The sequence below is a fragment of the Muscardinus avellanarius genome (genome assembly GCF_963383645.1).
Source record: "Muscardinus avellanarius genome assembly, chromosome: 10".
Classification (NCBI taxonomy): Eukaryota; Metazoa; Chordata; class Mammalia; order Rodentia; family Gliridae; genus Muscardinus; species Muscardinus avellanarius.
Genome location: NC_137796.1, coordinates 77,458,949 through 77,486,269, shown reverse-complemented (window position 1 = coordinate 77,486,269; position 27,321 = coordinate 77,458,949). Strand labels below are relative to the sequence as shown.

Sequence of the window (27,321 nt, the reverse complement as noted above, 5' to 3'; positions counted from 1 at the left end):
TATAAAATTAATTAAAACCATATGAAAATATAAAGTTCTTGATAATAGTAAACATATGAATGCAATAATATTGTAATTTTTCTGTGTAACTCCACTTTGTGTGTGTGTGTGTGTGTGTGTGTGTGTGTGTGTGTGTGTGGTACTGGGGTTCCTGGAAACCCTTCTACCTCCAGGCTACACTCCCAAGACCTATTTTATACTTTTTTAAATTTAGAAACAGGGTCTCTTAAGCCAGTGCGGCTGACTTTGAACCTGCACAATCCTCCTGTTTCTGCCTCCCAAGCCCAGGAATTACAAGCATGCACCACCACACCGGGCTCCACTTTTTAATAAAAATGGCAAAAGCATTAGGAAATAATGACAAACTAGGAGTAGTGGCAGATGCTTGTAATTCCAGTACTTGGGAGGCTGAGACAGGAGGGTCACAGGTTGGCAGCCAGCCTCAGCTACTTGGTGAGACCCTCTCCAAATTAGTGAGACCCTGTTTCAAAATAAACAATAAAAGGCCAGACATGGTGGTGCACGCTTGTAATGCCAGCGCTTAGGAGGCTGAGACGGGAGGAACACACAGGTTCAAAGCCAGCCTCAGCTACTTAGTAAGGCTCTCAGCGACTTAGTGAGACCCTGTTTCCAAATAAAGTATAAAATAGGTCTGGGAGTATCGCCTTGAGGTAGAAAAGGCCCTGGGTTCCACCCCCAGTACCACAAAAAAAAAAAATAGTAAAAGGTTGATACATAAATGTGGATGGACTAGGCTGCAGCTGTCCTTGGTGGCTGACTCCCTGAACCTGCTTTAGAGAGAAATGGCCACCAGATGGCAGTAAAGTTTCATGAGGGAGAATTTCATGACATTGACTCCAAAGCCTTAATTCCAACTAGGACTGGTCAGTGCTGGCGCTAGCAGCGGTGGTGGAGGAGAGGACTCTTCTATGACCCGATCAGATGTTGCTATGGGGCTGGCACAGGAGGATGGCAGAGTCAGGGGCCTGCCCACCAAACTGGATGGCTGGTCAGATGGGCCAGGAGGTGGTGATGGGTGAGGAGGTACCAAAGGTGCCTGAGGGGTTGGTCGCTGCTGTAGTGTTTGGGAGACATACAGCAGTGGCAGATCTGGTTCCTCTGGGGAACCCCCAAAAGGGGTGGTAGTTGGGCTTCACCTGGTTGCTGTCTCTGATTTCCTGGCCAACCACTTGAGACTTGCCTTTTGGAGACTAAGATTGATGGGACCTAACAGCCATGGGGGAGCCAAACCAACTGGGGCCAAGTGTCAATGTAAGGAAATAGCCCAAACATTCTGGGCTGCTGTGACTTGATCCCAGATGTATTGGGTAACACCTGGATCTAAAGAGTCTTCTGATAGCCAATTTTCTCCAAAGATTGCACAGTGTATGCAACCTTCTTGGGGTTAGCTTGAATCCATAATTACCTGTATAAGTCTTCCTAAAATTCCTGATCATGAGGCCTAAGGGAATGGTCTCACTCTGTTTCCCTCCCATTTCTGCCTAGAGAGCCTGGTCTAGTGTTGGGACACCTAAAGTAGATAAAATTCTAGGGTTGGGACAACTAAGGCAGATACACATTCGATTCATCCCCATCCAGCCATCCTCCTCACATTATTTCAGCCATCCCTTGGCAATAGGCTGACCGGTATCATTCCCCAATCTGGTCAGGCCAAGGGCTTTTTAGGGTTCTTGCTGAGTTGCCACTTAGCTGTTATAGGATGGCCCTGGATCCTGGCCACGGACTCAACACTCGCTTCGGCCCTATGAGGTGCAAACCAGTCTGACCTTAATGTCCATTTCAGTCACACGCTTACATTCACCATTCACACACACCCATCCTGAATCCTGAACTGAATTCCAGTTTTGTGTCCCTTAGGGAATTCCCAGGGTGTTGATCAGCTCCCTCTCCCGCTATTATGATAGTAACGTCAGCACTGGATAATGACCTGTTCTGCCTTGGGCCTCAGACCTCAGCAGCTATTAGTTTAACCGCCTCCAGAAGATGCTTCCACACGGTAGCAAAAAGGCCTCTGGAAGCCAGGTATGGTGGCGTATGCTTGTAATCCCAGCATTCGGGAGGCTGAGACCAGAAGATCGCAGTTCACAGAAAGCCTCAGCTACTTAGTGAGACCCTCCGCAACTTAGTGAGAACCTGTTTCAAAACAGAATAAAAAATAGGACAGGGGGTATACCTTAGAGGTCGAATGCCCCTGGGTTCCATCCCCAGACCTGCAAAAAAAAAAAAAAAAAAGCTGCTGGGCTATGCTCAATGGATCAACATCTGCAGTGGGGAAGGCCAACTCCTGAGACAGATCAGAGGAAGCAAAACATCCTGGGTCCCCTTTCAGGGACCAGAGCAGCCGACAGCGTCTCCTAGCTGGCTCTCACCAAAATGCTGCAGGAAGCTAGGTCCCCAGAGACAAGAGAAGGTGGCTGGAGTTGGATAGGTTACTTATTTACCAGTGTTGCTCAGTAAACAAAGCTCTGGGTCTGAGCCCCTGAACTTAGAACATGCAAGTTCTTTTATGCACTCAATCACTTTCAGAGGAGAGGGGTGTAAGACTTGTTTTACATAGCATAAGCTAGATGCAGCAGCAGGAGAACAGTTTGTCTGTACATTGTTTCTCCCTTTTTCTAGCAGTTCCGTGCCTTATCTTGCCGGCTGCCTGGGAAGGCTCTGCTTGTTCACCTCTGAGGGGGCCATGAAGAAGGCTTTATTCTTCTACCTTGTTCCTAGGCTTCTAGCCAAGAGTCATCTTCAAGGACATAGCGGGGCTCCTGCCTCCCCACCATCCTGATCTTCCCTGATCATCAGGGCCACAACATGAACCGCTCTCAGCCCCCAGCTCAGCGGTGACACCACCGGCACATCAGACACTGGGAGACAGCCTCTGCCCCCATGGAAGGCACAAAAGACTCCTTTATGAGCTCCTCAGTACCCCCCAAACCTTGTGCTCTCGCTTGCTCACTCCTTTTATGCACATGCCATGGCCACCCAGGCCCCACCTGCAAACCCCTCTTCCACCAGTGGAGGAGGGTTTGTAGGGGAGAGTGCAAACTGGTGGTCACCCCCAACCACCCATGTGGCAAAGGCTGGAAACGGAGGCAGGTTGAAAGAGACAGCAGCCGGGTGTGGTGGCGCATGCTTGTAATCCCAACATTTGGGAGGCTGAGACAGGAGAATCACAGTTCGCAGACAGCCTCAGCTACTTAGTGAGGATCTCCACAACTCAGTGAGACCCTGTTTTAAAATAAAGAATAAAAAAAAAATTGGGCTGGGGGTATAGCTCAGAGGTAGAATGCCCCTGGGTTCCAACTGCAGACGCATGCATCCCACAGTCAGGGGTGCAAGCGGTTTCCTCATAATAGTGGGTGCATGCCCCTACTGCGAAGATGAATTGCATATAGTTATTTTTGCATTACAAAAAGCCCAGGGGGCATTTTGCCTGTGAGCTATACCTCCAGCCCTCTTTTATTTTTTATTTTATTTATTTTTATTTTTTACATTACTGGGGATGGAACCCAGGGTCATTCTACCTCCAAGCTACACTCCCAGCCCAGTCCTATTTCTTTTTCTTTTTTTTCCAGTAATGAGGATGTGCAATGATTAAGCAAAGTGTAACACGCATGTGCATGCCCACACTGACCTGGGCGTGCGCCATTTTGTGCAGAACCCTATGTAAGGAACGGGTCTGCAGAATAAAGTTGCTGTGTTCTGTTTGTTCTCCAGTGGTAGCTCCACATTCTTTCTTCATCCCGGGATCTCATCTCCTGCAATCACAGCTGGCCTCTGACCCAGCCCCTGGCAATCAGCCAGAATTGAAAGTAGGAGCACTGGGCGTGCTGGTGCACACTTGTAATCCAGCACTTGGGAAGCTGAGACAGGAGGATGAGGTTCGTGGACAGCCTTGGCAACTGAGTGAGGTCCTCTGCAACTTAGTGATTCTATTTCAAAATAAATGGGGGCGGGGGGTGTCGGCTGGAGGTGTAGCTTGGAGGTAGAATGGCCTGAGTTCAATCCCCAGTGCCCCCCCCCAAAAAAAAAGTAGGAAAAAAAGGTGTCAGAAGAGACTATGAATGGGTTTCGTAGTCCCCAGGAAAGCCAGCCCCTCTGAGGCAACATTCCCGGCTCCCAGCAAGAGAAGGGGGACTCCCTGAAAGGAAGACATTTCAAGGCCTCTCACCAGCCTGTAGCTCAGCATCCACCCTACGGCTTTTACTGGCCGGCTGGCGTCAGATGCTTGAGGAACAGAAGTCTCTAGATAGAAAGTGAAAAGTATAAAAATTAAAATAACATGCCTATAGTAAACAGGAATTTATGCCAATGGTTCTGCTGCTAATAGACCAAGTCAGAAGTCATTTTGAAGCTATACTAGAATTCTGGGGAAAAAACTGGTTTCTTTTCCTCACTGACTTTTTTTCATTTTTATTTTTTGTGGTACTAGGGATTGAGTCCAGGGGGCATTTTGCCTGTGAACTACACTTCCAGACACCCCACCCCCTTTTTCTTTTTTTGCAGTACTAGGGATGGAACCCAGGGGCACTCTACCTCTGAGTTCTATTTTTTATTCTGTGTGTGTGTGTGTGTGTGTGTGTGTGTGTGCGCGCGCGCGCACGTGTATGTGTATGTGTGTTACTGAGGATGAACCCCGGGGGCATTCTACCTCCAAGCTACACCCCAGCCCTATTTTTTATTCTTTATTTTGAAACAGGGTGCCACTGAGTTCCGAAGGTCCTCACTAAGTAGCTGAGGCTGTCCTCAAACCACAATCCTGTCTCTGCCTCCCAAATACAGGGATTACAAGCATACACCACCACGCTCGGCACCTCCAGCCGTTTTGATTTATTTTTTGTTTTATTTTGTTCTCACTAGGTTGCTGAGAATCTTGCTACTTGTTGAGGCTGCTTTGAATCTGGGATACTCCTGCCTCAGCCTCTCAAGTACTGGGATCACAGGTATATACCACCATGCCAGCTACTCACTAACAGAATGAAGGGGTGAACTACATGATCATTTCAATCAATGCAGAAAAAAACATTTGACAAGTCAGGCATGGTGGTGCACGCTTGTAATCCCTGCACTTGGGAGGCGGAGACAGGAGGATAGCACAGGTTCAAAGCCAGCTGCACTGGCTTAGGAGACCCTGTTTCCAAATAAAAATATATAATATAGGTCTGGGAGTGTAGCCTGGAGGTAGAAGGGTTTCCAGGAACCCCAGTATCACAAAAAAGAAAAAGAAAAAAAAATTTGACTAAATTCAACATTCCAAAGATCTTACCAACCCAGGTATGGTGGCACATAGCTGTAATTCCAGTACTCAGGAGGCTGAGGCAGGAGGATTACAAGTTCACAGCCAGCCCCAGCAACTAAGTGAGGCCCTTCACAACTTAGGGAGACTTTTTCTCCAAATAAAAAATAAAATAGGGCCGAGAGTATAGCTCAGAGATAGAATGCCCAGGGGTTCAATCCCCAGTACCACAATGAATGAATAAAACAAAATCACCAAAAGAGTTGTTTGAACTGATAAACTCAGCAAATTTCCAGGATACAAAAATCAACACACAAAAATCAGTTGTGTTTCTACCCACTAACAGTGAATGGTCTGAAAAGGAAATTAAGAAAACAGTTCCATTCACAATAACATAAAAAATAATAAAATACTCAGGAATAATTTTTTTTTGGTGGTTTTGGGGTTCCTGGAAAACCTTCTACACTCCCAGACACCCATTTTTTATATATATTTTTTTATTTGGAAACAAGTCTCTTATGCCAGCACGGCTGGCTTTGAACCTGGGCAATCCTCCTGTCTCCGCCTCCCAAGCACGGGGATTACAAGTGTGCACCACCACGCCCGGCCAATTACTCAGGAATAAATTTAACCAAGGAGAAAACAGACTTATGTAATGAAAACTACAAAACACTACTAAAAAAAATTAAAGACACCAATAAAAAACTTCCCCCTGGTTGGGCTGACAGACTTGCCTACCTTGTCTGAGGCCTGGGGATGGGGAGAACTGATTTGGCATATGGACCTCCCTGTCACTTAGGACCTGTGTGGATGTGTCATATAACACTTGTGCCCTGGTTTAGTGCAGCTTTGCAGGCACAGCTGGTAGGCCAGGAGGACTAAGAGGGTCGGTCATTTGCTAAATTAAACGCCATGGCTGCCTTCCAAGAAATAGCTGATAAAATCATGTGTTTCAAAGTGGAGTGAGTAATAAAACTCTTAGTTATTACCATTTATCTCATTTATAGTACAAAATGTAGGAGAGGAGCTCAGCAAAAGAACAGGACATGAGACAAACCACATCTTGCAATTGTAATAGCACACTGTCAGCAAAAGACAAACTTATTCAACAGCAAGTGTTCAAAGGCACAGCATAACAGTGACACAACAATGCAGTCCATGCTAGTTTTGTAATACCCAGCATTTTAAACAGCAAGAAAACCCTTTAGTGATGGTAAAACAATAAGCTTAGACACAGTGACAAATACTGCAGCTTCTCATTTTTAAAGAAAAATATACTTTTTAACACCTACTAACATCCTGATTTTCCTAAATCAGCACTCATGCAAAACAGGTCACTACCACCTCATCATCTGCAGGTGGCATTCAGGACCCCAAGTGTCTCGGGTGACAAAGGTCCACATGAACCAACAGAGACTACTTGGTAAGAAGGGTAGGGGGCAAATGCAATACAGGGCAAGAAGCTGGCAGAATCAAGAGTAACTGCCCAAGCCCACATGATCATGGGAGCACCCATGGGTTCTGAAGATCAAGTACACTCACGAAGACGTGAGGTCTGCAAGGTAAGGGACTTCCTCTGTTGTTATTACTAAGGTATCTTGAGTACCCAGAAAGTTCCTGGCACATTAAGGGCCTTGATAACTACTTAAGGAATGAATCAGATGAGACGTAGAGAAAAGCATTTTATGTAAAGTACCATCAAATATAGGGCATTAATACATCTTTCAGATTCGTTTAACTAGATCTTCTTACAGAACTGAATGTTTTTTAAAAACTCTCAAGTTTATTCAGTGATCATAGCAAAATATTAATTTCCTAATAGCTGTTGTTATAGTGCAAGGAGTAATGGAATGGGGAAATTTACAGATGAAGGTAGCGCGTTACAGTCGGAGACAAAGGCTACAAATACAGCAATATAATCACGGCAGCCTGAGAGGAGATTCCAGCTGGGGCGGAGGATGGGGTGAGCGCCAGCACTGAGCAGTGTGGCAGAACAAGGGAGCACAGCAAGAGTCTCTCCCCCGGCCCCTACTTCAACACACACAGCAGGCTCCGGAACACTTGGGGTCGCTGGCGGCTTCAGGTGCGTTCCCACAGCTGCATCACACACTCCATGACAAGGTCTCCTCTGTCCCACTGACCTCCACATTCTCAGCACCAGGAACTAATAGATGTTCAATAAATATTGGTACAACAGAAGAGAATGGAGTTGAGGGAATGGTTATGCAGGCAAGATAGAGCCCCTAGGAAACTAAGCTTCAAGCTGCCAACTGACAAAACTCTGCCCTTGCTACTGGACTTGGAAGGGTCTGAACACCCCACTGCCAGGAAAAATCCCAGCTTGGACTCAAGTTCAGATACTGTTTCCCTAGATGAGAAGAAAACTGTCAGCACCACTTGGGTAGGAGGCATGGAGATGTGCCCTCTGGGAGTTCTCAATAAACCAGCCTTGCCTTCTTCCTGTGTTCAAGACAGATAGAAAGAAAACGGGCCACAGTGCCTTTGTGCAGGCCATGCTGCATCTCCCAAGCCCTCAGGATGATGAAGGACACCCCAGCGGACCTTCATCCATGGTGCCCTCACTGCACTGGAGGCTCCTGGCGATGCTGGGTCTTCTGGTGCCGGTTCAGGATGGATCTCTGGTTGAAGCTGCGCCCGCAGGCAGGGCAGTGGTAGGGCTTCTCCCCTGTGTGGATCCTCTGGTGTCGGACCAGCCGCTCCCCCTTGCTGAACCGCTTCCCACACACCTGGCACCCATACGGCTTCTCCCCAGTGTGAGCGCGCCGATGCACCGCCAGGTTGGCGTTCCTGCTGAAGCTCTTGCCGCACTCGCAGGTGTAGGGCTTCTCGCCGGTGTGCGTCCTGCGGTGCACCTGCAGGTGCTGCCTCCGGCTGAAGCTCTTCCAGCAGTCCCCGCACTTGTAAGGCTTCTCCCCCGTGTGGCTGCGCTGGTGGACCTCCAGGTGGTGTCTCTGGCTGAAGGTCTTCCAGCACTGGCTGCACACGTAGGGCCTCTTCCCCAGGTGGGTCCGCTGGTGCTTCCGGAGGTACTCACGCAGGGTGAAGCCCTTCCCACACTCTACGCAGCCAAAGGACTTCTCCTCTTCATGGGTTCGCTGGTGTCTGACGAGATTGGAGCTCCGACTAAAGCCTTTTCCACACTCGGGACACTGGAAAGGCTTCCAAAAGGAGCTGTGGGTTTTGAGGTCGTCGGGCGGGGGGACACTATGCTGGGGGGCAGGAAGCCCTGGCAGGCCGCCCTCAGAGCCCCCAGGCTCCTGCTCACAGACTGGTCCCAGCCCGGGGCCCTTGGCAGCGGCTTCTCCAAACCTCCCAGCAGTCAGCCCTGTAAACACCCCTTTAAGATCCTCCTGCTGGGGTTTTGCCTCCTTTTCCTTGCTCCCAACACCTAGACGAGAAAGGAGACCAAGACTGATTCCAGGGAGCTAGCAAAGGAAATCTGTGTTAGAACTTTGTGTACAAGCATATCTCACTAATGGTTCTTTTTCTTTCTGACCAACAACCTGAACACTGTTCACGTCCATGGACCCTCAACTCAGACTTTCCTTTACTTCTTCCCCCCTCCCTACCCTTGTACAGAATAGTCTACCAAATTTTCATGCCTTCTCACATAAAAGTTTACTGAGACTTTTAGTTCCTTCAAAATCTAACTAGTGACTTCCTCTGAGAATACACCCTGGGTTACCCTTCCCCTGGCCTTCTGTACTGATGTACTCAGCTCCTGACTTATTCTACACTTACTTACATATGACCTTGTTGCAAATATTAATTTACATTCACCAATGTGTCCTACCTTCCCAAAATGATTATAAACTTACTCCATCAATGAGACAGTGTACAGTTCTCCATGTCATCCTCATGCTGCTCCCTCCCCCTCACCAGGTGCCATTACTCTGGGCCTCCTGGGAGCCTGAAAGGGGGCTATGCAGGGAGGTGTTTGCTGACTGCTGGCTGAACAGATGAGCCCAGCCTGTCACTGAAGCTCCGGCCACAGGCTGCCTCTGTGCTGGCACATCTGTCAGGACTGAAATGACTGAGGATGCCAATGAAATGTCCCAGCCTGACGCGCCTGTCCTCACTCTGATCCCTCCTATACTCCCTCTAAACTAACAGAAATGTTGTTTATAAAGAGTAAGGGGAAGAGGAGGAGGAGGAGGGAAACAGAGGAGAAAAGGTACAAGGAACACTACCGTGGGGGATGCCAAGAGAAAACAAAAATGGAGAAATAACAATGGCATGTAACAGAAGAGAGTCCTTTCAGGCAAGACCATTAGAAGATTGAACCTGAGCCAGGTTTGGTGGTGCATGCCTGGAGGCTGAGACAGGAGGATTGCTGGTTTGAGGACAGTCTCAGCAAGTAGTGAGACTTTCACCAACCTAGTAAGATCATTTCAAAATAAAAATAAAGTAGGGATAAGGCTGTAGCTCGGGGGTAGAATGCCCCTGGGATCAATCAAGTGCCACAAAAAAATTAGAAATTGATATCACATGATCCCTGGTTGATAAAATATAATGTACCCAGCTATCACCTCTGATTTATTCTTTTGTTTTATTAACTTTTCATGAAAGCAAAAAAGATACAAAACATAAATATGGAGCACAGAGAAATTTCATAATGAGCACACTGTGTAAACAGCTTCGAGCTCAAGAAATAGAAAAGTACCAGTACCAGAAGTCCCTCTTCCATCCCTCCATTACCACAACCTTTGCGCAGGGGCCACAACACCCAGACCTTCTGCTCCTCAGCTTCACACAACTGATTCCTACATCGCTTCTGGCTTCTCCTCATTAATATTACTTGTGAGATTCTTCCACATCACTGTGTGTAGCTATACTTTGTTCTTCTTCATGGGTGTATAAACAGTATCCCACAGTAAGATTATTCTACAATCTATTAATGTGAGGCTCAAATTATAATTCAATTTAAAGTTTATTTGGGTAGTGTCCAGTTTGGAAGTTTTGTTACAGCAAATTTAAAAGTGAGTGCAATAAGCCAGGCGGGGTGGCATACATCTTTAATCCCAGTACTTGGGAGGCTGAGACAGGACGATTGCAGGTTCACAGCCAGTCACAGCAACTTAGTGAGGCCCCCCACAATTTAGTGAGAACACTTCAAAGTAAAAAATAAAATAGGAAGCCAGGCATGGTGGCACATGTTTGTAATCCTAGTAGTTGTGAGGCTGAGACAGGAGGATCGCAGGTTCAAGGACAGCCTCAACTACTTAGTGAGGCCCTCTGCAATTTCGTGAGAACCTGTTTCAAAATAAAGAGTTAAAAAAAAAAAAAACCAGGCATGGTGGCGCATGCTTGTAATCCCAGAATTTGGGAGACTCATACAGGAGGATCACAGTTCATGGACAGCCTCAGCTGCTTAGTGTTCAAAAATAAAGAATAAAAAATAGGGCTGGCGATGTAGCTCAGAGATAGACTGCCCCTGGGTTTCATCCCCAGTACCACACACACACACACACACACACACACACACATATATTTACATTTTATATTTATATATATTTTCAGGTGGAATTATGACACTGGGTTATACAGGGAGGTCAATGTTAGGAGATATTTACTGAAGCATTTAGGAATGTAAGATTCAGATGGCTCCAATTTCAAAATCACTCTGAGCTGAGGGTGGTGGTGCATGCTTTTAAACCTAGTACTTGAAGCCAGGCGTGGTGGCGCACGCTTGTAATCCTAGCACTTGGGAGTCTGAGACAAGAGGATCACACAGGTTCGAAGCCAGCCTCAGCTACTTAGTGAGGCTCTCAGCAACTAAGTGAGACCCTGTTTCCAAATAAAATATAAAACAGGTCTGGGAGTATAGCCCGGAGGTAGAAAGCCTCTGGGTTCCACCCCCAGTACCACACACACACAAAAAAACCTAGTACTTGGGTGGCTGAGGCAGGAGGATCGCAGGTTCATAGTGCACTTCAGCAACTTAGCGAGGGCTCCACAACCTAGTGAGACTTAAAAAGGTTCAACATACTGAGACTTAAAAAGGCCTAGTGAGATGCTCACAGTGGCAGTACGTGATGGAGCCAGGATGGACGCTCTCTGTCCTGAGGGGAGTGCACTGATCCCACTCTCATCCCTCAATGCATTTCAAGATAAGAAAAGGCCAGCTGGTCTGTAGAAATGAGTGGTCAGCATCCAACTTACAAAAAAGTTATGAAGGACAAAGGATTAGCAGGTTAAGGACTGTTCCCAGCCACATTTCCTTACTCTCCCCACTGATGTCCTCATTCAACTCCATAGAACTTTTTTTTTTTTCCTGATGCTGAGTATTGTACCCAAAGGCATTCTACCTGTAAGCTACATCCCGAGCCCCCTTTCCCCTTTTTATTTTTATTTTTGAAATGAGGTCTTAACGAGGTCTTACTAAGTCGCTGAGGCTGGCCTCAAACCTGCGATCTCCTGTCTTAGTCTCCCAAGTATTGGGATGATAGGTGTAGGCCACCACTCCCAGCCCCACAGAGCTTCTTCTCACTTCTTACTGGCAGCCCCTCAGCCCTGCAGTGCCTCTGCTGGCTGTCCCCACAGGCCTCCTTCCTGCTGCTGCTGCTCTTGTGGGCTCCCACGGCTTGCCCCACAACCTGAGGCAAGGGCTCTGCTTCTTTCGAGACATGAGCCTATACTGACTTCTCCCATTTCTAAACCCCCCCTGCTCCTACTTACACACAGACATGCACTTGGCTGAGGGCTTCGACAGTTTCCTGTGTATTGGTCCAGGCCACTTCCTGCCCCAACACACTACTACCTGGGGCCTGTACCCAGGAAGTGCTCAACAAGCACCTGTCAAGGAGTAAGATCAGGCACTCCTCTCTGCTATTTTCCTCTTGCTCTCAAGCCCTCACTGCCCTTCAATCGTGGATACACACTAGGTGTCTAGGGATTCTAATGACCAACCTGCCTCATTACAGCCAGAACAGCTGCCTGGTATTTTCCTACTCTTCTGTCTGGCTCCTTTCTTAACACAGAATGCTCCAAGTAGCTGAGGCTGTCCGCGAACCATGATCCTCCAATTTCCATCTCCCAAATGTCAGGATCACAGCGTGCGCCATCACACCTGGCTTCCAGGCCAGTTCTTCACACCCCCAGTGCATGCTCCTTCCTAGCTTGCCATGAAACCCCTTCCTTTGTCAGTAGCACCAGCACCATGGCTAAGGCAAGAAGACCCCTGATGTGTAACTTTTTAACTTTTTTTTTTTGTGTGTGTGTGTGTAGTACTGGGGTTCCTGGAAGCCCTTCTACCTCCGGGCTACACTCCCAGACCTATTTTTTACATTTTTTTTAAATTTGGAAACAGGGTCTCCTAAGCCAGCGCGTGCGGCTGGCTTCGAACCTGTGCGATCCTCCTGTCTCTGCCTCCCAAGCGCGGGGATTACAAGCATGCACCACCACGCCCGGCTAACTTTTTAACTTTTGAAACTCCTCTGTTTCTTGCCTGTGGGGTGGAGACAGTCTTACCTGGAGAGACCCCACAGTCCTGAGGTTCCACGTATTCCCCAAAGCAGTCGATCTGGGCTGGGGTCACGTGTCTCCACTCCTCCTCGGGGAAGGCCAGGGCCATGTCTTTAAATGGTCCCAACCCCTAAAACAATAGGAGATTGCTATGGATGAAGAAACTGTCCCTAACAGCAGCAGCAAACAAAGGGGCAACATGAAAGCCAGCAGAGAAGATAGAAGAAACTTGACCCTGGATGCTCTGGGAGCAGAACTGCCCACCTCCCTATGATTTAAAGACAGAGATTGACTTGGGGTCTCTGCTGCAGTGGCTCAGCTTGCTCCAACAACAACGGCACCCTATGTCCACTCGCAGCCACCTGCACTCACTCCTCAAGCTTCACAGAGCCTGGGAGCTGCTACACAGTTCTTCAAGCCCCCACCGTAAGAACATCATCATCTTAAAATACATGTGTAGCCAGGCATGGACGCACGTCTGTATTCTCAGTTTGAGGCCAGCCTCAACAACTTAGCAAGACCCTATTTCAAATTTTAAAAAAAAGTACAGGGCTGGGTGTATAGCACAGAGGTACAATGCCCCCAAGTTCAATCCCTAATACCACCCAAAGGGAAAAAAAAAATGGAAATGTGTCCTATTTTTCCATTCACTACAACATGACAAAGCACCATGGCAGAGGGGAGGGTCTGACCAAATGAAAAAATGCTATTACAAGTCCTCATCCTTGCAAACGACATCCCTGGATGGCATGGGCTTGATGCCCAAATAAGACATTAGCTGGGTCAGATTTAACTGGTTTCCTTATTTTTATTTTCTGCCAAATAACACCCCTACATCTCCAAGGAACTCTGTTTAAGACTCACTCTCTTCAGAAAGATGCCCCATTGGAAGCCAGGCGTGGTGGTGCACGCTTGTAATCCCAGTACTTGGGAGGCTAACAGGAGGATTACAGGTTCAAGACCAGCCTCAGCTACTTAATGAGGCCCTCAGCAACTTAGACCCCATTTCAAAAATAAAGAATAAAAAAAGTGGGCTGGGGGTATAGATCAGATACCATCCCCAGTACCACAAAAAAAAAAAAAAAAAAAAAGAAAGAAAAGAAAAGAAAAGAAAGATGCCCCATTGGAATTCCCACCTCCCTGGTAACACTTAACAACCTGTAGAAGGGATTTAAACTGGGGCAAGAGCACCCCATCTGTACCCTCACGTAGTGTAGGTTTGCAAGTGCTGACAAGGCCTTAACTCTGGGGATCACAAGTATGGCCAAGAGACACTGCTCAGCACCCCACAGCCCTTCCCAGGCCAGCTGCTTTCCCATGGACATCCTCAGAGGAGGAGCAGCAGCAGAAGCAATCACAAAGGGCATCTAACACCGGGCGTGGTGGCACACGCTTGTAATCCCAGCATTCGGGAGGCTGAGACCAGAGGATCGCAGTTCACAGACAGCCTCAGTTACTTAGTGAGGTTCTCCGCAATTAGGTGAAACCCGGTTTCAAAATAAAGAATAAAAATGGGGCAGGGGGTGTGGCTCAGAGGTCAAATGCCCCTGGGTTCCATCCCCAGACCTGCAAAAACAAAAACAAAAAACAAAGGGCATCTATCTCCAGAGTAACCACTACCACTGACACAACCCTATGGGGATTCTCTCAATCAAAACTTCCTCCTTGTAATAAGAGAAATACCAGCATGTTGATCTGTGGCTTAGGGGCCAGGTACAAAGCTCAGCACAAATCAACAAATGGGGATGGTGGCAGAATGGAGAAAACAACACGGTCATGCCATCAGAGCTAGATAGGCGAACGACTCGACTGTGGATGGCACTTGCTGCCCAAGGAAACTTTGGAGAGGGTGAACTTCAGTCAAAGCAGCATCAGGATCTCTAAAAGGGCAGAGTTGCAGCTCACCTGGGATCCCACCGTAAGGAACCCGGCTGCCATGTCTTGGTCTCTGGTGCTCATTGTGGGGAGGCCTGGACCTGCCTGCAGTACAGGCAGAGCTGAGCAGAAACAAAAGCAGAAGGGTCAGAGCTGTTGTCAGCCATTCACAGGCATTCCCCAGGACACACAACCTCAGGAACCTGCAGACTCCAGACAGAACCGCTTTGTGCCACACTGACCCACACATGGGGTGTGGTCCGGGTGTCCCTGCCCTGTTCTCAGCCAGAAAGACTGTCCCAGCCTTGTCATGCTCCCTGGTCACACTGTGGGATACCCCCTTGGAAACAAAGTAACAAAAGAAAGTCACATATTACTCTAAGAGGTGTGGTTTGGCTTCCCACTTAATAAATATTCCCACATGTCAGCTGTACGGTTCCTGGCAGTTTCTAGAAGGAACATGAAGAAGGAAAGGAGAAGAGTAATGAAAGAACAGCATTTCAGACATCCCCTCCAGGAACCACAGTCAAGGCAGACCAAGCAATGTAATCTGTTCCCTGATGAAATCAAAAGAGGAGTCAGGAAACTTCAGAATTACACCTTGTAGGAAACTTAGTTTATCTACTGCTAGGTTTTTGAAGGGCAAGGGGTATTGGCTACAGAGCAGAATTTTCTATGTCCTTCTGTCCTTGCTATCTGCATCTTACCCGGTTCTTGGAAAGCCTGTGTCCCATTTCCAGAGTCCTGACTCAGCTGCTCCTCCGTTCTTTGGGCTAGACCTTGAACACCTTCCCCATGGGGCAGCCCCCACTCGGGCTTGATGTCCACTGGTCCGAGGTGGACGCCTGGCTCCCAAACACCTCTGCCGAGGGCTGTATCCCGCTGTTCATCCTGCATGTGGCATGGAACCTAAGAATAATTCCCAACACCAATTAGAATGAGGCTTGGCCAACACTGTTATAAAGAGAGTTGAATTAAAACCTAAAGAGAGAACCACTCTGACTTCAGGGGAAAGGAAGGAAAAGCCACTAAGCTCTTTGCCAAGGCAACAATGAGGAAGAAAAAAGGAAGTGAGACTCCTTTTATCAAGCCCTGAGCAATTTGTATCTGCTACGCCATTTAACAAGTGTCATTCCACCTGCCTTGATACCAATCAAATTTCCTATGAGTACCATCACAGAGAGCCTGAATACTGTCCTGCTGAGAACTTTAACATAATACACTCACTTACTAAAAAGCAAATTACCTGGCCAGGCGTGGTGGTGCACACTTGTAATCCCAGTAACTTAGGAGGCTGAGACTGAGGATCACGGGTTCCCGGCCAGTCTCAGCTACTTTGTGAGGCCCTCTGCAACTTAGTGAGACCCTGTTTCAAAATAAAGAACAAAAAATAGGGCTGGGGTTATAGCTCAGAAGTAGAATGTGCCTGGGTTCCATCCCCAGTTCTGAAAAAATAAAAAATAAAAAAAGAAAGCAAATTCCCAACAGCAGAAGCTGAACATTTTAAAAGAAAGGCAGGCAGGCAGGCAGGCAGGCAAAGCCCAGACTGTAGCAAATTAGCTAGTGAGAAACAGCTGCTCTATAAAGACAACCAGGACTCTCACGCTGAGATGCACTCACAAATCAAGGCCCTTCCTGGACCACTTTCAAGCTCCTAAGTTGAGAGTAGGAAACAAATTCTCTTAGGACGCTACTAGAAAACAGGTAGTGAGGGGCGATGGCGCTGTGGCAGGGAGGCCAGGCTGCACAAGGACCGGGACTTGCCCTCCTTTCCCTGCCGTGGGTCAAGCGGCTATACCACACAGTGGTAGCACATGACTGGAGAACAGAGGAAGCATGAACAGCACCACAGAACTGCTACAGGAGCCATGAGCTAATGCCACTCCTCACAGCACAGCGATGGCTGGTTCTTAGGAAGAACGTCTGCCAACCAGGATTCCCTTACGCTCCCATCGGAGTTTCCCCCAAGGATGGGGCTGAGATTAATAGGGACCCTGAAAACAAGCACAACTGCTTTCTTAGGTCCTGAAGCTCATAAGAGAAACAGGGCCAGGCCTCAAAGCAGGGGCTCCGGGCCCTCCTGCATGCCAGCATCTGCCCTGGGAAGGGTTCTTCTGGCTGAAAAGCCCACTGCTCTCCAAAAAGGATCCATGGGAGTCTGGAAGCAGATGGAAGGGTCTATGCCTCATCCACTCCCACTGCTTCTTCAAACCTCTCAGTTCTTTGGAACTCCCTTCCCCCAGCAAAAGCACAAGACCTGGACATCCTCTTCTCACCCACCGCCTTGGCCTCCAGCGAAATCTCTGTCAAGTCCTCCACCATAGCCACCAGGGCCTTGCTGCTCTCTGGGCCATGCTCTCGAATCCAGGCATAGAACTCGCGGGGAAGGATGGTGAGGAACTGCTCCAGCACCAGCAGCTCCAGGATCTGCTCCTTGGTGTGCAGCTCGGGCCTCAGCCATTGGCGACAGAGCTCCTGGAGCTCCCTGAGGGCTTCCTGGGGACCAGCGGCCTCCTGGTAGCGGAACTGCCGAAACCGCAGGCGAAAAGTCTCAGGACTAGAGTCTTCCCTGGCCCTGCCCCATGGCAACTCTTTCTCCAGTTTCACCACGGGAGCACCCATTTGCTGCTGAGGATCTTCTGCCATCCCAGACCGTTCTTTAAGCATCTTCACACTCCCTCAGAAGACTAAAAACGACAGCACAAATGACTGTTTTGAAACTATAACACAGGAAAAGTCAGTCCATCCCAGTCTGTATCTACATCAATGAATATTCTGCTGGAGAACATGGTAATGATGTGCTATAATGCATTTTCAAAAATCAGTTAAACTCAGTATTTGCAAAGCATCTGATATGTACAAAAAATAAATAGAAAATTCATGCGACTTAGCTTATACCCACAAATAGCTTAGGACCTCATTTGGGTAATAATACAACCATCAGGGGATAATATAAAATGGGTTATAATTGCTGGGCATGGTGGCGCATGCACGTAATCCTAGTAGTACAAGGAAGGATCACAGGTTTGCAGCCAGCCTCAGCTACTTAGTGAAGCCCTTGCAACTTAATGAGACCCTGTTTCAAAATAAAGAATAAACAAGCTGGGCGTGGTGGCGCACGCTTGTAATCCCAGCATTCGGGAGGCTGAGACTGGAGGACTGTGGTTCACAGACAGCCTCAGCTACTTAGGCCCTCTGCAACTTAGTGAGACCCTGTTTCAAAATAAAGAAAAATAGAGCAGGGGGTGTAGCTTGGAGGTAGAATGACCTGGGCTCCATCCTAAGAAAGAAGGAAAGGAAAGGAAAGGAAAGGAAAGGAAAGGAAAGGAAAGGAAAGGAAAGGAGGAAGGAAGGAAGGAAGGAAGGAAGGAAGGAAGGGGGCAGGTGGGCGAGTGGGCGAGCAGGCAGGCAGACTAGGGATCTATATCGGAGATAGAATGCCCCTGGGTTCAATCCCCAGTGCCACCAAAAGTGTTTTAATTAGGATAGTTACCAAGGCCCACTCTTCCAATACTAAAGGAAACATACATTCAACACACACACACACACAAACACACACACACACACACACGTACACTTTACCATTAGTCACACCATATAACAGATCCCAAATATGGCTATAGTCCTATAATATAATGAAGCCAAAACAAAAAATTCCTATCATCTAGTAGTAGTTTACTTGCTAATAATAAGATACTATGTTTCTAGTTTATGTATTTACTATGCTATATATGTATATAGCATATATGTGTGTGTGTGTGTGTGTGTGTGTGTGTGTGTGTATATATATATTATTTTTTTTTTTTTTTTGCAGATCTGGGTGTAGAAACCAGGGACATTCAACCTCTAAGCTACACCCCCTGCCCTATTTTTTATTCTTTTATTTTTTGAAACAGGGTCTCACTAAGTTGCAGAGGGCCTCACTAAGTAGCTGAGACTGTCCGCGAATCTCAATCCTCCAGTCTCAGCCTCCCGAATGCTGGTGTTACAAGTGTGTGCCACCACGCCTGGCCCAGTGTTCTTATTTTTAAACAGGGTCTACTTAGCCTCACTAGCTGAGGCTGTCCGCAAACCATGATCCTCCGGTCTCAGTCTCCTCCTGAATGCTGGGATTACATAATCATGTGCCACCACACCCAGCTCTACTATGCTATATTTTTAATCAGTTAGAGTATATATAGAGGCTGAGATGGGAGAATTTCCTGTTCCCAGCCAGTCTCAGCTACTTATTGAGGCCCTCTGCAACTTAGTGAGACCATTTCCAAATAAAATAGGTCTGGGAGTGTAGCCCGGAGGTAGAAAGAGCCTGGATTCCATTCCCAGTACCAAAAAATAAAATAAAGTAAAAATAAATTTAAAAAATAAAAAAATAGCTGGGTGTGCTGGCGCATGCTTGTAATCCCAGCACTTGGGAGGCAGAAACAGGAGGATCACACAGGTTCGAAGAGAGCCTCAGTTACTTAGCAAGGCTCTCAGCAATTTAGTGAGACCCTTTTTCCAAATAAAATATAAAACAAGTCTGGGAATGTAGCCCAGGGGTAGAAAGCCCCTGGGTTCCATCTCCAATACCACAAAAATAAATAAATAAATACATATATACATACACATATACATATAAATAATTTTAAAAATAATAAAATAAAAGAATAAGCTGGGCATAGTCGTGCACGCTTGTAATCCCAGTACTTGGAAAGCTAAAACAGGAGGTTTGCAAGTACTTGGCCAGCCTCAGCAACTTGTGAGGCCATACGCAACTTAGTGAGACCTTGTTTCAAAATAAAGAATAAGCCGGGCATTGTAGCACACACTTGTAATCCCAGCCCTTGGGAAACTGAGACAGGAGGATCGCACAGGTTCGAAGTCAGCCTCAGCTATTTAGTGAGGCTCTCAGCAACTTAGTGAGACCCTGTTTCCAAATATATTATAAAATAGGTCTGGGAGTATAGCCCAGAGGTAGAAAGCCTCTGGGTTCCACTCCCAGTACCACCAAAAAATAACAATAAAATATTTAAAAAATAAAGAATAAAATAGGGCTGGTGCTGTAGCTTGGAAATATAATGTCCCTGGGTTCAATCCCCAGTACCATAGTAAATAAATACATAAATATATAAATAAATAAATAAATAAATAAATAAATAAATAAATAAGGCTGGGAGTGTAGCTTTCAGGTAGAATGCCCCTTGGTTCAATTCCCAGGACCACACACACACAAAAAATGTTTACTATAAAACAGTATGCTGAACCAGACGTAGTAGCGCACACTTAAAATCCCAGCACTAAGGAGGCTGAGATGGGAGGATCACGGTTCATGGACAGCCTCAGCTACTTAGCGAGGTCCTTTGCAACTCAGTGAGACCCTGTTTCAAAAATAAAAAAAGACTAAAAAAAATAGGGCTGAGGGTGTAGCTCTGAGGTAGAATGCCCCTGGGTTCCATCCCCGGTACCGCAAAACGAAAAAAAAAAAAAAAAAAAAAAAACCGTATGCTGGCCGGGCGTGGTGGCGCACGTTTGTAATCCCCGCACTTAGGAGGCAGAGACAGGGGGATCACGCAGGTTCGAAGCCAGCCGCTCTGGTTTAAGAGACCCTGTTTCCAAATAAAAAAATTATAAAAAATAGGTCTGGGAGTGTAGCCCGGAGGTAGAAGGGTTTCTAGTAGCCCCAGTACCACAAAAAAAAAAGAGGTATAATGTCCCTGGGTTCCATCCCCAGCACCGCAAAAAATGGGGGGGAAGAGGAGGTAGATTAATGCAAGCACACATACTTCTGAAAAGACTCTTACAGTAGACCTCCACCTTGGCCAGATCTCAAGTCCAAAGTAGCAGGGAAGGAGCTCTACTTGTTAAAAACGGGGACCCATCACTCTGATGGGTACAGAGAATGAGCAACTAGCAGGAGGCACGCCCCAAACTCTGCTAAATATGCTATTGGACTAGCCATTGTAGGGCACTCCTGTAATTCCAGTACTTGATTTGCAAGTTCAAGGCCAGCCTCAGCAACTCAGCAAGACCCTGTTTCAAAATAAAGCATAAAGAGGAGCTGGGCAGGGAGTTTAACTCGAAAGTTTAATGCCTCTTGTTCAATCCCCATTTCCAAAAACAAAACAAAACAAAAATTCTACTGGGTGCTCGTGTATTTATCTACCCCCTCCTTCCTTAAACCTATTTTACATTTTCAAGACTACCGTGTGCACTTCCCCGGCTGCATCAAATTTCTCATGACTTTGTTGCTATTGCATTTTGTTCGCTCCATTAGTGCTTTACTGCAAATGTTTATCAGTGTCTCCCCTACCAGTTCCCCGACAGGCAAGAGAGGTCCTCAATCCTCTTTCAGGCCCCATCCCGGCCCCCCGGCACTTGACACCCAGACGGTGCCTCCCTGCGAGTCTCAAGATGACTGCTCTAGGTCTTGCTCCAAGACGATTGCTCTCACTTTTCCAAGGGTTTTCCTGGGTTCAGTATCTCCTCGGGTGCCTGGACGCCCAGCTTTAGGCCAAACCTGGCCAGGCGGGACCAGCCTCGCTCCTACCTGAGCCCACCGGGGCGCGGCGCGGCCCGTCCGAGTCCCGACCCCCGCAGGAGCTCCGCGCCGCAGCCACAGCGGTACTACAGCCCGGCCGGGCCGCGGGGCCACGGCCACGACCCCGCCCCACGCAGCCCTAACCCAGCTCTTACCCGCGGGCCGCACCCGCGCCCGGCTCGCCCGGCCCGCCGCGGACCGGAAGTGAGTGGCGGGGGCTGTCAGACAGGTGCGCACCGGAAGCGCCCTTCCGCTTCCTCTCTAGGACTCTCGGAGGTGTGTCTCGCTGGTCGCTCGCCCCCACAGGCCCTCGGAGGCGCCTTTGCACCTCAGTGCCTGTGCACCTGCTTTCTCTCTGTGGGAAGGTCTTGGTGCTTCGCCAGACACACTGGACACGAAGTCACTGTTCATTTGAATTCGCAGTTCACACATCGAAGCACAAGTCCTAGTGAAAAGAGTTCGCTGTGTATCTTAAACACCTACTCATTTTTATTATTGCGGTTTAGAGATTTTGCTTTACCTTTTTGCTGTAATCCTACCCAGTTCTTGAGAGGCTGTGATTGGAGATTTGCAAATTCGAGGGAGGCAAGGCCCTCTGCAACTTTGGCCCTCTGACGCCATTTCAGAATACAAAATAAAATAAGGTGGGGAGTATAGCTCAGAGGCAGAATGCCTCTGAGTTCAATCCCCAGTAAAAAAAAAAAAAAAAAAAAAGAAAGAAAGAAAAAGAAAATAAAGTCAAAATTGTTCTATTATTTCTGTATACCCAAAGAGTTTGCAGCCCAGTTTTTTCCCCTTTTTGTGAGGAAAGGGAGGATTGAACTCAGGGAAGTTTCTACCTCCAAGGTATACTTCCAGCCCGATTTTTTTTTTTTTTTTTAACAAACATGGTCTCAATAAGTTGTTGGGGCTGGTTTCAAACCTGCAATCTTCCTTGCAATCTTCCTGTCTCAGCCTCCCAAATACTGGGATTTCAACTGTGCATCACCATGCCCAGCTTCAGTTTCTCCTCCTGTGTTCTTTAATTGTTTTGCCAGTATTGGGAAATTGCTCTGGTATTGATTTCCAATAAAAATGTAAAAGGCAGTAAGAGGCTGGGTGCCATGCAGGTTCTCAGGCAGGGAGAAACAACAGCTTTGCCTGTTACACTTCAGGGTTCCTCCTCCCCTCTCCTTTCCTCTGATGTCAACCCATAGTAAGAATGTAGAGGCAATTAGAATCCTTAGACTTAAAAACATATGTATGCAATTAAGAGCCCTAAGATCACAAGTAGCTTTGTCTGGCACATCTTAAAGCTATAAAGATAGCAAGAGCTAGCCGGGCGTGGTAGCACACGCTTGTAATTCCAGCATTCCGGAGGCTGAGACCGGAGGATGGAGGTTCACAGACAGCCTCAGCTACTTAGTGAAGCTCTTTGAAACTCAGTGAGACCCTCCTTCAAAATAAAAAATAGGGCAGGGGGTATCACTCAGAGGTCGAATGCCTCTGGGTTCCATCCACAGACCTGCTAAATAAATAAATAAAATGAGTTGCTAGCCTGTTAATTTGATAATGCTGATAAGAATATACCAATAAGAAAATTGTTTTTAAGGACTGTGGCCTGAAAGGAGGGAGAGTTCTATTTTTGGGCTTTTTAGCATGTCTTTCAGGCTCTCTGCTTTTCTTCTCTTCTTTTTCTATTTCCTACTGACTTTGTAATAGAGATTTACTTAACTTGCACTGAGCTATTAGTTATTTAATTTCCAGATCCAACATATCTATTTGAAACAAAGAAAAGAGCCCACAATATCCTTACAACCATATCAGTCGTTATTTTTGAGTCTATGGGTAATAAACTTTGTTAACCTTTATGTGTCTTTTCCTGCCACTATATTTTGCCCTCATTTCAATATAGGTTTCTATATTACCTGTAATTTTTCCTTGGCACCTTGAAGATATTAATCTATTGTCTTTTAAATATTGTCACTGATTAGAAGTCTTAAATTAGCTGGGCGTGGTGGCGCACGCTTGTAATCCCAGCATTCAGGAGGCTGAGACTGGAGGATCGTGGTTCGCAGACAGCCTCAGCTACTTAGTGAGGCTCTTTGCAACTCAGTGAGTCACTGTTTCAAAATAAAAGAATAAAAAAAAATAGGGCTGGGGGTATAGCTCAGAGGTAGAGTGTCCCTGGGTTCCATCGCCAGTACCCCCCCCCAAAAAAAAGAAGTCTTAAATTGACATTTCTTTGCAGGGAATCTGCTTTTTTTTTTTTTTCTTTTGGTGTTACTGGGGTTCTTGGAAGCCCTTCTACCTCCAGGCTACACTCCCAGACCTAATATATATATATATATATATATATATATATATATATATATATATATATATATTTTTTTTTTTTTTTTTTTTTTTTTTTTTTTTGGAAACAGGGTCTCTTAAACCAGAGAGGCTGGCTTCGAACCTGCGTGATCCTCCTGTCTCCACCTCCCAAGCTCAGGGATTACAAGCATGTGTCCCCACGCCCGGTGTGGGAATCTGCATTTTTCTGTCTTTCTTTCAAGATTTCTCTTCCTTTTACATTGTTTTTACAGCCAGTTTTTGTTTTTTGTGGTACTAGGGATGGAAGCCAAGGACATTCGACCTCTGAGCTACACCCCCTACTCTATTTTTTATTCTTTATTTTGAAACAGGGTCTCACTGAGTTGCAGAGGGCCTCATTAAATAGCTGAAGCTGTCCGCGAACCCTGATCCTCCTGTCTCAGCCTCCCAAAAGCTGGGATTACAAGTGTGCATCACCATGCCTGGCTTACAGCCAGTTTTTTTTTTGTTGTTGTTGTTGTTGTTCCTTGTTTTTGTTTTTGTTTTTGTTTTGAATACTGTCTCCATGGCATTCCCTCTGTTCTTTTCTGGAACTCCTACTAGACAGAAAATGAAGCCATTCACTGCTCCTCCATGTTCCTTGGTTATGCTTTCATTTGAAAATCATTTGCAATTCATGGGGGGTCAGTCTGTGATTGATGTCATCTATTAAAGTTTTTTTAATTCTTTCACTCTAATTGCTATTGTATAATATTTCATTGTATGAATGCATCAAAGTATACTTGTTCATTCAACTATAGATGGAATTTAGGTTACTCCAGTTTGGGATTACCGGGCCTTGTGCAGCTATGACTATGTCTTTTGGTAGCATATATGCATAGTCCCATTGAGTAATAATAAAGAAGAAGGATTAGCCGGGCGCAGTGGCTCACACTTGTAATCCCAGCATTCGGGAGGCTGAGACTGGAGGATCGCACTTCGCTGACAGCCTCAGCTACTTAGTGAGGCCCTCTGCAACTCAGTTAGACCCTGTTTCAAAATAAAGAATTAAAAATAGGGCAGGGGATGTAGCTCAAAGGTCAAATGCCCCTGGGTTCCATCCCCAGACCCGCAAAAAAAAGGATTGCTGAGTTGTATGTATATATGCTCAGTTGTACTGCACCATAGAGGCAAAAAAACAAGCTTAACTATTTTTCATACTTCAGAGTGATTGGTGAGGAAAATAGATTTATTCAAAGCTGACTTTGAGGAAGATAAAGGAGATCTTTTTTTGTCTCAATTCTTCATCTTTGGGGAGGGGCTTAAGGGTGAGGAAATCTTTTATAAGATGGATCAAAAGGCAGGAAATACACACATGAAGATATAATTAGCCAGACAAGTTGTCAGTCTTGAGGACAGTCCTTGCCATCTGTCCTCAGTAGGAGGAAGTAAAAGCAGTTACCAAGAAGTTTAGAAGTTAAAATAATTTGGAACTTTTCATTTCAAATGGAGTCTGTTTCACTCTCACCAGCCATGTCTGTGAGCTCAAATTGATCTATATTCTGGTCAATATAGGTATTATCTATCTTACTCTCTTATATGATGAAGGATAACTGGAAATTGAAACCAGGGTGCTCGACCACTGAACTACATCCTCATTCCTTTTTATTTTGGAGATAGGGTCTTGCTAAGTTATCCAGCCTGCCTTGAATTTATAATCCTCCTGTCTCAACCTTCTGAGTAGCTGGGATTATGTTTACCACCACACCCAGGTTTTTGATGATTTTGATGTGTAGGTAGTGGTATTACATAGTGGTTTTGTTTTTTGTTTTTGTTTTTGTTTTTTTTTTTGTACTGAGGGTGGAAACAAGGGCCTTTTCTACCTCCAGGCTATACTCCCAGACCTATTTTATACTTTATTTTGAAACAGGGTCTCACATGTTGCTGAGAGTTTCACTAAGTAGGTGAGGCTGGCTTTGAAACTGTGTGATCCTCCTGTCTCAGTCTCCCAAGCGCTGGGATTACAAACCTGCGCCACCACACCCCACCTTACATAGTGGTTTTCTTTTTTTGTGTGTGTGTGGTACTGGGGGTGGAACCCAGGGGCTTTCGACCTCTGGGCTACACTCCCAGACCTATTTTATACTTTTGTTTGGAAACAGGGTCTCATTCCATAGCTGAGGCTGGCTTTGAACCTGTACGATCCTCCTGTCTCAGCCTCTCAAGTGCTGGGATTACAAGTGTGTGCCACCACGCCTGGCTTTACATAGTGGTTTTAATTTTGAATTTTCCTAATGAACAACAGAATTAAACATTTATATGTTTATTCTCTATATACATATTTTCTTTTCCTAGAGCCTGTTTAAGTCTCCCCCACCCCCTTTTTTTTATTCAAGTGTGTGTGTGTGTGTGTGTGTGTGTGTGTGTATGTGTAAGTACTAAAGATTGTGCCCTGGAGGCACTCTATCATGTTGACTATCATTATTTCCTCTTGCTGGATTGTTCCTTTTACTAGTAAAAAAAAAAAAATAACCTTCTTTGTCTCTTCTGATAATCTTCGGCTTGAAGCCTAATTTGTCTGAACTCATAGTTGCTACTCCTGCTTGTCTTCAAGTTGTGTTGGCATGGATTACCTTGCTCCAGCTCTTCACCTTTAGTTTGTTACTATCTTTACTTTTAAAGTGTGTTTCTTACAGGTAACAGATACATGAATTCTGATTTTTAATCCATTTTGCCACCTTATATCTTTTTTTTTTTTTTGGTGTGGGTCTGGGGATGTAACCCAGGGGCATTCAACCTCCAAGCTACACCCCCTGCCTTATTTTTTATTCTTTATTTTGAAACAGGGTCTCACTGAGTTGTGGAGGGCCTCACTAAGTAGCTGAGGCTGTCAGCGAAGTGCGATCCTCCAGTCTCAGCCTCCCGAATGCTGGGATTACAAGCGTGCGCAACCACGCCCAACAACCTTATGTCTTTTTATTGAGGAGTTGAGGCCATTTATATTCAGCATGATTATTGAGAGGTGATATTGAAATTCCTAATATTTTGAGTTTTAACTTCTGTTTTAGGTATTTTTTATCTTTGCTTACTTGCTTGTTTGGTAGAAATCATTGTTTCTCTGGTTCTGGCATTTATTATTTCTTCTTTGCAGTTAATCTCTATTTTCTCTAGTGCTGGTTTGAAAGACATAAATTCTTTCAGCTTCTATTTGTCATGGAAGATTTTGATTTCCCTGTCTAATTTGAGAGATAATTTTACTGGGTATAAAATTTGGGGCTGCAAGTTTTTTTTCTTTCAGAGTTTGGAATATGTTGCTCCAGGCTCTCCTGCCTCTCATGACTTAATTTGAGAAGTCTGGAGTGATCCTAATTGGTTTGCCTCTGAATGCCATTTGTTCTTTTGCTTTTGTTGCCTTTAAGATTCTTTCTTTAGCTGCTATGATAGTCAGTTGACTATTATGTGACATGGTGACTCTTCTCATCTTATCCAAAGGGGGTTCTGTAAGTTTTCTGTACCTGTATATCAACTTCTTTTCTAGGTTTAGAAATTGTTGGATATTATTTATTATTTCTTTGAAGAGATTGTTGATCCCTTTGGTTTCACTTTCTATTTTCTCTCTCTCTCTCTCTCTCTCTTTTTTTTTTTTTTTTTTTTTTTTTTGCGGTTCTGGGGATGGAACCCAGAGGCATTTGACCTCCAAGCTACACTCCCTGCCCAAGTTTTTACTCTTTATTTTGAAACAGGGTCTCACTGAGTTGTGAAGAACCTCATTAAGTAGCTGAGGCTGTCTGCGAACCACGATCCTCCAGTCTCAGCCTCCCGAATGCTGGGATTACAAGCATGTGCCACCATGCCCGGCTTCTATTTCTTCTTCTATACCTATTATTCTTGGGTTAGCTCTTTTAATATAGGCCTATAT

General features: G+C 46.0%; 1 protein-coding gene across 1 annotated transcript; it reads right to left on the bottom strand.

Annotated features, from left to right (window-relative positions):
* Nucleotides 1-7,830: 7,830 nt before the first annotated feature.
* Nucleotides 7,831-17,278, bottom strand: LOC308268733 (zinc finger and SCAN domain-containing protein 25-like; the record flags this gene model as incomplete). Its single annotated transcript, XM_080703841.1, has 5 exons — nt 7,831-8,660; nt 12,743-12,866; nt 14,642-14,733; nt 15,319-15,520; nt 16,892-17,278. 5 exons carry the CDS (start codon nt 17,276-17,278, stop codon nt 7,831-7,833), a joined length of 1,635 nt encoding a protein of 544 aa, XP_080559967.1.
* Nucleotides 17,279-27,321: the final 10,043 nt, after the last annotated feature.